Source organism: Rhea americana, unplaced genomic scaffold, assembly GCF_003343005.1.
Source record: "Rhea americana isolate MKP2758 unplaced genomic scaffold, rheAme1 scaffold_37, whole genome shotgun sequence".
NCBI lineage: Eukaryota > Metazoa > Chordata > Aves > Rheiformes > Rheidae > Rhea > Rhea americana.
This window is the reverse complement of record NW_028186501.1, coordinates 2352269-2367001: the sequence shown is the minus strand read 5'-3', so window position 1 is coordinate 2367001 and position 14733 is coordinate 2352269. Positions and strand designations below refer to the sequence as shown.

At 38.8% G+C, this 14733-nt stretch overlaps 1 protein-coding gene across 6 annotated transcripts in view; it reads right to left on the bottom strand.

Moving 5' to 3' along the window:
* Window positions 1–271: 271 nt before the first annotated feature.
* P4HA2 (prolyl 4-hydroxylase subunit alpha 2) overlaps window positions 272–14733 on the bottom strand; it is a 30061-nt gene continuing 15599 nt past the window's right edge. For 3 of the 6 annotated variants that reach the window (XM_085312763.1, XM_085312765.1, XM_085312764.1), the window contains exons 8-17: window positions 13761–13960; window positions 12825–13001; window positions 8748–8818; window positions 8400–8499; window positions 7236–7289; window positions 4900–4959; window positions 4768–4833; window positions 2670–2738; window positions 2111–2207; window positions 272–799 (exon numbers count right to left, since the gene is read on the bottom strand). In XM_085312763.1, the coding sequence (XP_085168889.1) occupies window positions 729–799; window positions 2111–2207; window positions 2670–2738; window positions 4768–4833; window positions 4900–4959; window positions 7236–7289; window positions 8400–8499; window positions 8748–8818; window positions 12825–13001; window positions 13761–13960 (965 nt within the window). In that variant the 3' untranslated portion in view covers window positions 272–728. Of the gene's footprint in view, window positions 800–2110; window positions 2208–2669; window positions 2739–3587; window positions 3614–4767; window positions 4834–4899; window positions 4960–7235; window positions 7290–8399; window positions 8500–8747; window positions 8819–12824; window positions 13002–13760; window positions 13961–14733 lie in introns of those variants that run through there. The other 3 variants (XR_014896786.1, XM_085312767.1, XM_085312766.1) reach the window with 3 other exon arrangements.

Genomic DNA, 14733 nt, shown 5'->3' with positions numbered 1-14733 from the left:
ATCAGATCTAGATAGTACCTCACAATACAAGAATTAACAACTCAGAAAATATTGTAGTTTCAACACACAAAATTTCAGCTTCAGTAGGAACTGGAAGAGTTTGGTATCGTGTGCTGGAGCCTTAAGTAAAGCATTGTCCAAAACCGTAACATACTTCTAAAAGTAAAGGGCAACAAAGTAAATGGTCAAAGGGTATAAAGGGCAAAGCAAAGGTCCACTGTCCCTTAAAATGAAGCAGTAGTATAGCCATTAAGGGCACACAGTAAAGAACTGCTTTTTGTAAAGAGCTTTTATTTTTGTTTCAAAACTTGTGATCCACAGAAATACAATAAAATCAACATGTACACAAACTTTGGTTCAAAGAAATATTTAACATCTAAAACTTCTGAGGTACAAAGGCACAAGACCAGGCACCCAAACATGTGAATCACCCACAGCACTGTTTGCACCACTTCTGCTGGAAGTTGTAAGGATTGAAGGGTAAAATGAGAAAGATGGCTGGGGGATGAACAGTGATGGAGAATTAACAGTAACCAAAACACAAGGATGTGTAACATACCATTTGCTTTCACTCACAGGTGTTACATTTTGTTGTCCTTTTTGGATAAAGTGCTAGGACTCTTAGAGAATAAAAGATGGATCATTTCTTAGAAATGAACTGGAAGAACAAACAGTAGAAAAGGAGATGGAAGGAAAAGAAAAAATGATCGTCCACGGCAGGTTGGATTTCAATCGACCTCTGTTCTCCCACAAGGTCTTAAGAATTCATTTCCTCTTTCATGAAACCATTTGTTTGAAACTGTGAAATAAGGACATCAAATTAGTTATCACTGCGTACCCAGTCTGTGTATATCACTGCCACCCAGGCTAAGGGTAAGATTTTACTTGAAATAATCTGAGGATCCTTGCTTATACTGCTCGTCTTCCCACTCAATGTAAAAGACATATGATTCAAATAGATGAAGATAAGATCTTTCCAACTGCTCAATTCCAGGACCAACAGTGACTAGAACAGTGTATTCTAGTCTATCATCACTATAGATCTGTGTGCTCTGGAACTTCAGTGGAATGCCATAAAGCTTGAGGGTGGTGGACATATGAGTAGATGACATGAAGCTTGAGACATAAGTTACTTTCAGCAGTCAGCAGAATTTCTTCACTGTCCAAAACCAGTTGAATAAAGTGGGAAACATCATCCCTTGTTCACAGACTATGGATATTCAGTGTAAACAACAAGACAGTTATTTCCTGTTTGCTGTACAATATCAGACTGCTTGCTTCTAGGAAACATAGTAACATTCATCTGGTCAGATAACATGATCAGAAAAGAGATATTTCCAGGGCAAACTAGAAGAGAAGTGCTAAAGGGAGGAACCTGAAGACACATCAATAGTATTATCCCTTTTACATACATATATATATATATATATATACACACACACATACACACACACATACATACATATATATGTGTGTGTGTGTGCGTGCGCGCGTGTGTGTGTGTGTAAAATTTTTCTTCTATTCTGCATAGTATTTCTTAGATCTTTCAAATTTATCCGCAGTTCAACTTCATTATGCTCTTCAGTGTCAATGTTTAACCAAAAATTTATTTACAGCAACAGGCACACCTTACTATCATGGTTGAAAGGGCTCCCTCTGCACTTGGTCATTAAGGGCTCTCTCCGAAAGTATTCAGGCCCCACTCATAAAACGCACATGCCTTTAAACTGTAGGGTGTGCAACATGAATGTTTCTTACAAGGACTTCTTCCCCTTACAGTTAAGGCTACGTAGCAGTTTCTGTGGAAACAGACAATTCTAATCAAATGATACTTCAAGTCACTCAGATGCAGATATACTACACTGAACTAGTGACATTCTTGCATGCTCTGCATTGTCACTAACACAAAGAAAAAAATTCACTACCAAACATCACAGTTGAACAATGTACCAGCTTAATATAACACGATACTGACAGTGTTATTTTTCACTACGGCCAAAGAACTCTAGTAGTTAAAGTGGCAACATCCAGGTTATTAAGGATTCAGTACATCAGCACCTCTGCATACATGCAAACCTTCAGGACTTATTTAGGAATAAGTATTACTTACCCCATTTACACCCTACTAGGACTGGACAAGCTGCATGCCTCGTTCTATAGTCACCCTCACCGCTTCTGAAAAGGTTGTACCAAAACACTGCTGTACCCTGAAAAGTGAAGTCAGATTAGTCAGAACTTAGTCAACCTAACTATTCAAGTTATAGTTAAGATAGGTCATAAATACTTACAAACTCAGTAACAGAGTGAATAGGTGAATATAGGTCACCTATTGACAGTCCGTGAAAAACTTCGTCCAAATTTATTAACTCAGTCATGTTCAGAGTAAAGAGTTGCCTTACTTGAACAAGTCTTTTGTTAAGAACTCCATAGAAGAAATTGTTCAGATTATACATCACAAAACAAGGTAAACTCCCTCGCAGTCTACAAAATCAGATACAATTGCCTTGATACATGATCAAGTTGTCATTGGTGGAGGTAAGGGGAAGGAAAACACTTGCCACATTAGTTGACTTTTTAAATGTATGTAAGGCTATATGAGGTTACTTTTAGATGCCTGTTACATGGGAAATGAGTGGAAAGCAACTGGAATAAGTATCAAAAAATTTTACCTTCTTAGGCCATATTGCTGCCCCAAAGTCTGGGAAAACTGTAGCACCTCCAGCTTCTACATCACTCATCTGAGAAAACAAGGTCAATACACTCCATACATTTACAGTGCTTTTTGTGCATGCAGTCTCCCAAGTGCCCCAAACCCTAACAGAGATGGATTTCTACCCACACCTCTGATAGGCACTAATGAGAAGAGGATGCATTGCAAGCAATGTGAACCGTAAAGGCAGAACAGAAACCACTTTTGAAGTCTTATTTCAACTGAAGACTTCTGTTCAGCACTTCATCTAGTTTAACTTATTACAGAAAGAGCCAAAATCAGTTGTGTACCTGCAGTGTTAATAACGTAGCTCCTCTAGAACAAGGGAGAAGACTTCATTGGAATTTCATTCCAATTTCTTATGATCCAATTAGAAAAACGTAAGTGTCTTAAACTACACATTTCCTCACAAATTAAAACCATGTCTTTAGAAYAGACTTTCCTGATTTGGTTTATGCATCTCTTTCAACCACTTCAGTCACTATACAAACTAGTAGAAAACCTCACTTTTCTGCAGTGTTTCCTGTAAGTTCAACAGCATTATGCTACTTCAAGGACTTCATGCCTCTAAAGGAATGCCTCTCTGCTTTGCTCCTTTCTATTGGAAGGAATTTTACTTTAATTCATTATTGATGGATTCACTATAAATTCTACAGGCTTGATCCAAAGACCCCTGAAGTTCCCAGAAATACTCCCACTGAAATAGAACTTCTTGCCCTGATTTCAATTCGTTTTTGATCAGGTTCTAATTAAAAAGAAACAAATGTATCAAGATCCTACTCCCACCAAATTTAACAGCAGAACTACCATTAATACATGCCAAGTCTTCATATTTTCTATCTTAACTTGGATTTGTGTTTAAAGCAGATTTTATTACCACTTTGGTGTCCTTCTGCTTGGTACCTACAATAAGAGGGTATAAGATGCCAGAGCCACAGTTTTTTCCCCCCTCTTCCAACTAGAAAGCATGTGCATGCAACTTTGCAAGTTAATTCCTGTATCTTAGCAACAAACCACTTTTTTAGTAGGGATGTGTGATATGTTCTACATGGGGCATATTAATGATAAGCTGCCTTTGACCATGTACAACTGGTGGAGAAAAAGATGCAGAGCAATCTCAATCAAGGCTTGTCTGAAAGTCTGATAAGCAAAATACAGATTGTGGCAATATCATGTTACAAAGCCTCTTTGCAGTAGTCCATTTTGCTATTACCTACCTAAAACAAGAGTCAGAATAAGATATTTTTCACTCATATGCTGAGAATGGTTATGTTTTGAGCTACATTTCACTCTAAATGCCAGTTCAGCAAAATACTACTTCATGAAATTTTAAATTTGAAGTTGTTTCCACTCAGAAGTTAGACATACCAGATTAGGTGATCCCAATTACTGGCTGACAAAGTGTTGTAAGAACAAAATGGTTGTCAGAATGTTATGCCACTATTATCACTGGTATTTGTCTATGATTCCAGTGTACATCGTCTGTAGGCTGTAAAATGCAGGCACTAATTAATGTTTTCAGTTCTGCATTTGGACCCCATTCCCCAGTTGCACTGAATTTGTTAGCTTTGTCTTCATTTCCTAGTGACAGCTATGCCAGAGTAATTCTAGCTTTCTTCAAACTGTTAAAATGGAGACTGCCAGCAGATCACAACATCAAGTGCTGCCAAACCATGGTAGAAAACATGACTATCCCACAGTAATTRAACAATAGTCAATACTGTGAACATAGTACAGTATGAGGAGCGCTCCAAGCACTCACCTTTGAGAAATAAGCCAAATTCTCCTCTCTCACCAATGGAAATCCAATAAAGTCAAAGACTTCACAGTAGTGACACCAGAACAAGCAACTGAGCTCTATTCAAATTAGACTTTCAGTACTGAGGTTAAAGAACATCAGATTCCTAATAATTCAAATGGGACAGCACCTGATGCTGCAAAAACAATGAAGTCCCTACTTCCAGATGCCAGGAAGTCTCTACAAAAACAACTACACAAGCTGTAAACAAGGTACTACTAGAAGTTGCACTCAATGCAAAAAGGATCATCATACTTACATAGTTTAAAAAAGTGGCCACACGATTTCCAGTCCCTAACCGCTTGAAAGCATCTGGTTCATCTTTCTATAAAATTAAATGAGAATAACTGCAAACTTCAAGCTCACAGACAGCAGACAAAGAGGTACTTACATAGTTAAGAAACGTCGCTAGCCTATTTCCTTCCGATTTGAGTGTGCTGTCAAAGGGTCGCTGTAACAGACAACAACTTTAACCCAAGTTCCAAACAGGCTCACACTAGCGTTACATTTGTGTAGCTCTCTGCAAAAAGAGCCTCAAGCTTGATTTAGGCTTGAATTTTAAAAAAGCGGACAATTCATATAGGGCAGTATTAAAGCCATTACATATTGCAGCCAAACAAAATGCACAAATGCATGCACACTGCATTTGGATGCTATAAGGAAAAGTAGTCCTAAAGCAGTTCTTAGATCAGAAGCAATGCTTTCAGAGCCTGCAGCATAGCTGGTATCTGAGTAGTCTTATGACATTATCAACAGGCTTATTGCACTGAACACTGATGCAAAGACAACCGAAGTCAATATGAAAACTCCTATTAACTTCAGCATGCTTTAGATAAAATTACGTTCTCATAAAGTGTCCATACAATACTGATGCTCATTAGAAACAGTGTCAATGTTGGGGGGGGGGAACACCACATGTATTTTGGGCCAACAGCGATGAATTAGAAAAGCAATAATGGACTTAGGTGCCTGTCTGGGATTAAGGATCACATCAAAAAGATACAATTGTCTTTATTCTGCTTTAAGAAGCTTTCAGCTTCATTTGTTGAAAGGCAAGAGCCAGCTTGAAGGGGAGAGGTGGAGGGGAAACATCTGGAATCTTAGTATGTCCCTGTTCCCTTCAAAAGATGCAAGGGAGTGTTTGTTTATATGCTAGCAGTAGTTAACTTCAAGCTGAACATCAGAAATCAGGATTAGGGAAAAACAGGAACAGCAAGAAAAACCCTGCAGCCACCACCTCTAAAGTGTTGTGGTTTAATCTGCTTGAAGAGTAAGTTTTATTAAAAGGTCTTCCCTCAAATGGATTTGCTTTTGTATATGTAAATTCAGTCTACCATAAAAGCACTGAAATATAGGAGACTCCCTGGCCTCTCTAAACCACTGCAAAACTCAGGTTCAGCCATACATCTCTAGACCTCAACTGAAAAGACTTCCTACAACATTGAGCAATATTGTAACATAAAGTGTCTGTTTGAGACCTGCAGGAGAATAAAAACCTGCAAGGCTGATCAAGAGACGGCAAGACAGACATCTCTTGATTTCATTAGTGAAATCTGCAATGCACACAGAGCCTGGAGGACCAGTGCAAATCCACAGCAAATCTTATGATTGCCTTGCCTTAACTGATGACTGTAGCCAAGGTTATGTTCCAAGTGAGCTCTGCCCCAGTTGCCTAATCCAAAAGTAAAGACTATGCTGGCCAACTTGACAGCTGAGCTCCTTGTGTTCAAAAGCTTTGAAGAAAAAAAAAATCTAGGAGTATTTGCTTGACTCAGGATATCAGGCATTCTTAAAGTTAAGAAACTGCTTTCAACAGGCCAAAGCTGTGAATATGAGGTTCCACAGTGTTGAAGTTCAGGGGTTCTCCTCCACCCAACCCCCTTAAATACACTGTTAAGTATGGTGGCTTCCATTCTGACATGCGCTCAAAGTTACTGGGTTGCTCTCTGGGTGCAGGAATCTATCATAAATAGATTCTATATTTTAAATTGCCAGTTGCTATAGCTCTTCAGTACTATTACTGCATTCACAAAGTGTTTAAAACAACAAATAAGAATTTGTCCCTGTACTTTCCCCTCTGCTGCAGCTAACCAGAGTGGTGGCTAGCTAGGTAGAGCCCCCTAGTGTAGATCAACAGTTTTCATGCTCTCATTGTAGCACTGCCTTCCTGAACAGGGAGCTGAGACAGCTCCCTTCACCCTGTAGGGCTGCGAGCATCCTAAGGGCTTTGCCAGCATGGCTCCGRGACTCAAAGGCTGGGGGAGGGGAGGAGGAAGACAACTCAGGCACCTCCTGCTAAATGCTTCGTAGTCTCCAGCAAAGCATCAAGTAGCCAAATGAACAAGGGAGAATTCCGACAGCCTTGCTGAACTCAAGTACTTAATGGAACAACTCAGTACACTTGCAGTCCAGGGCTCCCARACCTCAATTTCCTGGTAAGGTAATGGAAAAAACATATGCAACTGCTGCACTCAATATCTCTATACTGTGCAAGGAACCAAGATGACAAAAATAAGTGGGCAGTCTGATTTGTTCATTGTTCTGAACTTTAAGCATCAGACAAGGTATTATGAAGGCTTTCCAAAGGTCACCATCTACCTCAYGCAACTGGGCTCTAGATTACTGTTTTAACAGAAAATACATTTCAATACAAAAGGTTTCTCACACCGTTTTCTCCTAAAGAAATCCCTTTTCCCCCCCAAAGAGTAACTGAAAGTGTGATCTTACCCTAGAAAAGTCAAAATGTGGTTCATACTGCCCTCCCATTCCATAATTAGCAACCTGTTGAAGAAGGGAGCATAAACAAACATTGAACTGCAAATCAGACATTTTTCTCTCAAAGACTCAGAACATTCCTTAAGAAACAGCATTTTGTGGCAAGGTTTTCATCCACTACAGCATGTTTCACTTCATTTTTCTTAAAAATGCCAGCAACAAGGTACACAGACAAGAAGCATCATCTTAAATGATCTCTCACAATATGAATAAGCAGAAAAGAAATGGAAAGGAAAAGCAGAAAGTCTTTCACACTTGCTTGCTTTCTTGTAAGGCAAAATACAAGTGTTTCTCTAGTGCATGCATCCAGTCTAGGAGATGAACAGCCTAGAATTAGATTCCATATTACACACATGATCTGTCACATACATGTGCCAATCTAGAACACAGAAGGTACAAGATAGTTTAAAACTGCCTCTTTGCTCACTTAAGCTATTTGAGGATCACATACTTCATAATTTAGAACAACTCTCAGGCTGCACTTAATACGCTTCCCAGGTAAGCACAGTTACCTGGCTCTTGACAACAGCCAGAATTCAACAGCACTTCAGTCATACTCTGAAGCTGGAATTCAAGGAGCATGGAGAAGGAGAACATGTCATAACTATTTTGGTAAAGTTGTTTCACTTGCTCTCTCCTCTCACTCCAACAGTATGCTAAGGATCAGACTCATTAGAATATAGCAGGACTATGAAAAACATTTGTCTTCGAAAGGTTGGTCTATGAAGAAGGCTCAACTTTAACAGACTAAAATAAACGGTGAGCATGTTGCTCAAAACAAGCTACAGTTTAGAAAGTTTGGGTTTTTTTTGTAAACCTCAGATCCCTGCACAGTTATCTCCTGCCCTTTATATGGCCTCATCCTTCTCTGTATGCCACAGAATTGCAAAACACGCATCTGTCAGGTCATTAGGGCTAAATACAGCCGAAAACATCTCTGCACTTTTCATGACCACCTTCCTCACCTACTCATGGGAACATAGGTGTTTGGTCAGCAGACAGAATCCCTAAGAGGGACCGGATAAAAGCCATGCCTGTAGTTACTTCTGTACAAACAACATCCAGACAGACAGCTAATGAGCAGATTTCATCCTGAKAAGAAATATCCATACCAACCTGCAATAGTTCAGCTGTTTTTACTGTTAAGCCAGTGATCTGCTGCATTCGGTGATTTACCTTGGCCACAACAGGATCATCATCTTCTTCCAACCATGAGCTAGGTAGGATAAAGAAAAGGAAAATGGATTTTAATATGTAATTTTGGAATATTAGCCAGAACTACTCATTTCCCAAAAGAGAAGGATTACTTCTGCCCTCAATCACATGGCTAAAAAAAGCCATTTAACATGCATTTGGTCTGCAGGCTTTTGCTACCAGTAAAGTATTTAAAGTTTTAAGTTCTAGGTAGTAGATAAGGACTGGTTGGTACAAAAAGCTTAACGCTTAACTTTTCTGTATGCTTACCTTTTTGATACCCTGTAGCTAGCCACTGTAAGGACACCGGTTTTGGGATCACGTACTGTGGCTCGTGCCAGCTGTGTCAAAAACAAAAAATCCCAATGGGGAAAAACCCATCAACTACAGGTTAAAAATTATTTTTTCTTAAATTTATTTTTCATCCTAACCAAAATCAGCACTTGAGGTTTATCCAATTTAAACCTATCACTAGTAGAAAGTCACAGCTCCAATCTAGAGTTGGATTTTGTTCTAGAATGGTGCACGCAGAAATGCAAGTGCAATCCATCACCTCTAGTAGATCCTGGAAAAAGAGTATGACTGACTGCATAAGCTACGATAGTCTTTAAATCCACAAGCGGACACAGCTTGCTGAACAGGTTTTGAAGGTAGTTTTCAGACAACCAGAGTCAATATTAGCAAAAGGAAACTGCAACAAAAATTAACAATATATGAATCCTAAATCCTTGGCAGAAAGTAAGTGGTTGGATACTCCATAAATACARCCAGCCTGAGCCTCATGCTCATCCTCATCCTCAGAGATGAAAAACAGATGATAACTTATGAAATGAATTAAGTTACAGGGCCACAAATCTGCATCAGTAGGAGGCTCCTTAGGACAAGTCTTAACATCACTGTGCTCAGATTTTCCAGTTGCAAGATATCTGGAACAGCTAATTCACAGAGACAGTCTGAGGTAGTATTATAACATTACAAAGACACAATGCAAAAGTACATTGCTTATGCTTACTGATCAGTATTTAAAAATCACCACTGTTCTGCCACATCACTATTTGTGGCAGAAGTCTGAAACTTGATTAGAAGATTGATTAGGTTTGCTGCAGTGTCAAAGTGATAGATTAATGCTAGCACAAGATAATAGGTCACTTTGTATTTACACTTGCAACTGAGAACAAGAATCATGCAATCTTCTGACTGCACCAGCTCAGACCATCTTTAAGTTCGCTTTTGCAAACTACTAACACTCCAAGTCATGCCTGCTTCCTTCCACTTAATTACAGGTCACAAACAATCCTTTTTTCGTTTTCATAGTTTCATCACAGTATGCTATCGTTATTTCCTTCACATTTCCTCAAGTGAGTCTCCTTTCCAATCAGCTTTACAATTCATTTTAACTTCTCCCTGTACAAGAGTTCTTGGCACAACTATTCTCATACTTCTCATTCAATCTGGTATTTTGTTCCAAATTTCTCCTGTATAAATCAAAGGAGAGGCCAGGCTGACTGGAAGTATTTCATTCGTACAATGAAGCATAGCTCTTGGGGATAAAGTCTGTCTTTCCAAACTTTTTGTTATGAAGCCATTTTTTGAGCTAGTATATGCTTGCTGGCTTTCTGTACCTAGCTGTTGATCTAAATAAATCAAAACTACAATATGTTCAATACAAGAGCATTCATATATTAGCTCCTTGGTCTGACAACAGAACACGTCTCATTTCTGAGATGTAGTACTCTCCACTTACTAACACAAACATATTTTAAGTATCCAAACTACAGCTCACATGCTAATACACACCGATTTAAAAAAAGCTCCTTGGTGTGGTTTCCTCTCTCAGGGAGCCTTATAGATGTTTACTGGGCTGTGAAGAATCATTATGAAACACCACACTGGTCAAAAGCTTCATCCTTTCTTCCTSTTAGTTTACTTCAGTTTAGCATAGTCCATTAAAACTACCTTTTCCTTATAAAATTCTGTATTGCTGAAAACCTATAACAATGTTCAGAACTCCAAGAGTCCTTCCATGCTCTATCTTTTTCTGTTCAGGCATGCCCATATCACATGCAACCTCACTGCTGAAATTCTGGATGTTTCCATAATTTCATGGTAGACCTGTCCTAATGCTAACCACACCAATAAAATTAGCAATTTTCTTGACCCTCCCAATTGCTAGCAGCTGACAAGTCAGCCTTGAAAAAGCTGTGAAGCCTGTAAAGTTGGAACTGCTCTTTTGAAATGTAAAAGTAAATGCATTTTGAAAAACAAGCATGAAACCAAAGTTGAATACAGTTACTCTCAATCATGTACAGATGTTACTTTTCAGCAAAACAAAAATACTGGCAAATGTAAACTGCAGATAATGTTAAAGTGTTTGGGCCCAGAAGTAGAGATTTCTTGTAACTACATTTTTGTACAAAGGACGTCTTCATCTTTCCAAGCCCAAAACTAACAAACTACTTTGAGTCTTGTCTGAAAGCTTCCATGATTACCAACTAAAATTTCCTGGATGAAATTAAGCTACATTTATCAAGTACCATCTCATCACAGGATTTTATTTTCCATTCTTTCAGTGGTACTGCTGAATTCAGAGCTACTCCTGCAACTGAGCTATAGATCAATTGGGGAAGTGGTGGGATGGAGGAAGAGAAGCAGGAARGGCAAGAGATCAAAGACTACAGTATTTACATGCTTTCACCAGGACTTATCCGCATCTTCTACTACACAGGTCACATGAACAAGAACTTCTCTAACATTAATGACATAATAATCAATATTCACAGTGAGCAAAGTTAACTCCACAAATAAAATTTTGATCACAGCACATCAAAAAATTAGAGYGTGCTTAATTTGATAAACTAGATTAAATGACACGTTCCATTTGGATGCTTCCATTTTATCTGAAGCTCCTAAAGTTCCAGGAATAGTTTTACAGTATGACATAATCGGAAAAAAAATCTGTTTATGGAAGTGAGAGTCCTCATGCAGAGAGGAGTGTTCTGCCAGCACTCCTCATAGCTGATATGCACGAAAGTCCAACTTCATAAGCACACCAAATAAATTCCTGTGCTTAGGAAGTATGAGTTTCTCAATCCATTTCTAACTAGATCTTTATGTTTACATTAAGAATTACCCTTCTGCACRTATCTGTTGCCTGGACTTTTAGTACCGTGGCTTATAGCAGTAGCTAGATGAAAAATGCTACTGAACCATTCATAACTATATATGCTTTTAGTTTTAATTTATCTAATCTGACAAGTAGTAGTGAGCAAGGCATAACATTATTACTGACCCTGAGCTGCCATAATTTTTTTTTCCACTGGTAAGGAAAGCCAGAGTAACACCGATTACTTCCAGGAGGGGGAAGAACCCCTATACACATGCACACAACAAACAGCKACAAAATACAATCTCCAAATTTTCCATTAGCTAGGTGCTTTCCTATTGTGTACAGAGCAATTACAATTCACAGCACTGGTAAAGAGCTATTGCATCAAAAATGAAATTCTCATTCAAAGCTGTTGCCTTTTGAGTTGGATCTACATGTAGGAGACAAGCTGTTGAACCTGCTTCTCTGCTGCCCACTAAGCAACTATCTAGGTGGAAAAGTCAGATCCAAAGTGCTCTAGGGAAAAAGACTGCATTATGCATTCATCCTTGGAAGTACTCTGCCATTCCTAAGTGTCCAAAACTGTCAACTACTAGAGAGCACAAAAGAATGCTCCACTGTACATCACCTATACTGCATTAGTGCCAATGAACACAACGCGTGGCTTYAGGAGAACACTGCAGTTCCATTCCTGCATGCAACCATGGCATCTAAAATGTCTGGCTCTAAGCAGGTCTAGACTATAGTTTAACACACAAGTGGTAGATTTCAGTTTACAATAAGCAAAACCCACAAACATCTAGATATTCTTCTACAGGCTTTGAGAGAAATMCACACATCAGGTATTGTTGATATCTGAGGTCTTCTTGATTTTGTTTTAAAGTTAAGTTTACCTGCTGAAATGAAACTGAAAATATTTAGACAGCTAACTCCTACCACTATAAGCCAGTCAGGCACCAATCTACCTTGTCAGGTCTGGTCCCTAGTCTCCTAAAAGTTCTTAAACTATATACTGAAAACTTCACTTAATTAAGTGCAATACTGCATAAAGCCCAGGCTCCTGAAGATATTTATGGTTGTATATCACCAAGCAACTTCAAAATCATTCCCTTAGGCTCACAGCTGCAGTGCATCATCTGTAGAATCAAACCAAATCTCTCAAATCCTTTGCCCAGTCTTTGCTAATAGAGACTACAACACTGAATTGCAACTCACATTGAGATAAAAGGGTGAAAACCTACCCTTGGCTTAGCTAGTTGTTTGATTTTCTCAATTTCTTCATCAGACATGACATCATAGTATCGTACAATATGAGGGCTATCCCATTCATCTTCCTCTTTAAAGGGAGCTATTAGCAGATGAGGGTTCCTGTTTCCATCATGGTACCTACAAAACAGCCTTTTCTGTCTTCGAGGTGTCTGAAATGGAAAGTGCCAAGCAAGATGCATTGTTTGCTCAACCACTTTTCACAAGCGTAAAAAAGATGTCTTATACCACTGTACAAACACACTGGAAAAGCAACCGTGTCAGTTGACTATCAAATTTAAGAATTAAGCATGCAATTAATTCTGTGAATAAAAACTAGCGTATATTACTCTCTAAAAGATGCCACTGACCAACACCTGGACTACTAACCTCTAGAATAGAATCATAATCTGTTACAGATTAGAGAAACTCAGCAACTATGTAAGCATCCAGCTGTAAAAACTTTGTATCTTTTAAGTAAGACTATGCAGATGGAACAATCACCAATTCCTCTCCCTGAACTGAGAATTAAAGCCATAATTGAAGAGAGGTACTAGAAAYTGTTTGATCAAAATGGCCACCCAGAGGGATGTCTTTAAGACCTGCAAACGGGAAAGGATTAAAGTGATTCTGTAACAGCTGCAAAGTTCACTCTCAGAGAAAGCCTGTAGTATATTGATACAGTAGCATTTAAAATGGCTGAATAGACAGTCAGGAGAATTAATTTTCAGCAACCACTAAGAAGAACAGTTGAGAACTGTTTTTCCATTTGGGTTAAGAGCTAACAATACAGAGGCCAAGATATAACTAGGTACAAATCTCAGCATAGATAGAACTACACCTTTTTCCAAAAAATAACCAGTTAACTTAACATGCTTTATCAAGCTTGATCACCCTACCCTTAAGCAGCAGCAATACAGACAGTCTCTTACCATTTTCACCCCTTCACCTCTGCAGAGGGCCTCATAGATATCACGCTCCGGTAAGTAGTCAAGAGGTCTCTCGTAGGCCCCACCTTGCACCACAGGTTCTGTTGTAGTTATTGTCTTATTTAATGACTTATCTTCTCTCTCCTTCTCCAGCAATTTCTCAAAGTAACGGAGATTACTACCTGCTCTCTCATGAGTACTGTCTTGGTTAGGAGGGGAAAAAAACAAAAAATAAAACAAAAATGACAGAACTAGTGACTTAAGCAGTTACTGAGACTGCATAATACAAGTCTTCATCAAGACACTACAATAATAATAATTCTCCCCTTCAAAAAGCATCATGAGGCAGCCAAAGACATCAGCTCCAGCYTGCACTGAAAACCAGCACTGGGCAAGCTTCTCCTTTTCTTTGCAAAGGGAAGCTAGGTATAATCCTGCAAGAGAAGTTTCTGGATGAATCTATGACAAAAATTTGAATTTCAGGGGGAAAAAGAATTTTGGGATCTTCACATCCCTCCTTTTCTCCAASCTTCATCTGTCCAATTCTGCCTAAGATAAGCAGACCTTAGCACTCGTACATAGAGATCAATCTAGTTGTTGCACCTCCCATCCTCCCCATTCCTCCACTGCTTCTCATTGATATTGCACAAGGACTGTAGTGGAGCCCTGAGGCAGACTTCAATCCCAAAGGCTTCCTCTAAAGTTAGAAAGCTCAGAGGTGAGGGCTACCACTTAGCAGCCTAGCTCTAACATCCATTTCTAGAGGTTTATAATAAGTTTTTATAAAGGTATCATGGATCACTATGCATTATTAGACCTACCATTACTGATTTATTACTGGATATTTGTATGAATCAATAAACACTAGATCTCTTTTTTTTAGCCAGCATAACTAAAGAATAATTCCCTGTTCACTACTAAGTATTTTTAGTTATTAGTACCTAGAACAGTTTTCTTCTTTCACCCTACCAAACTT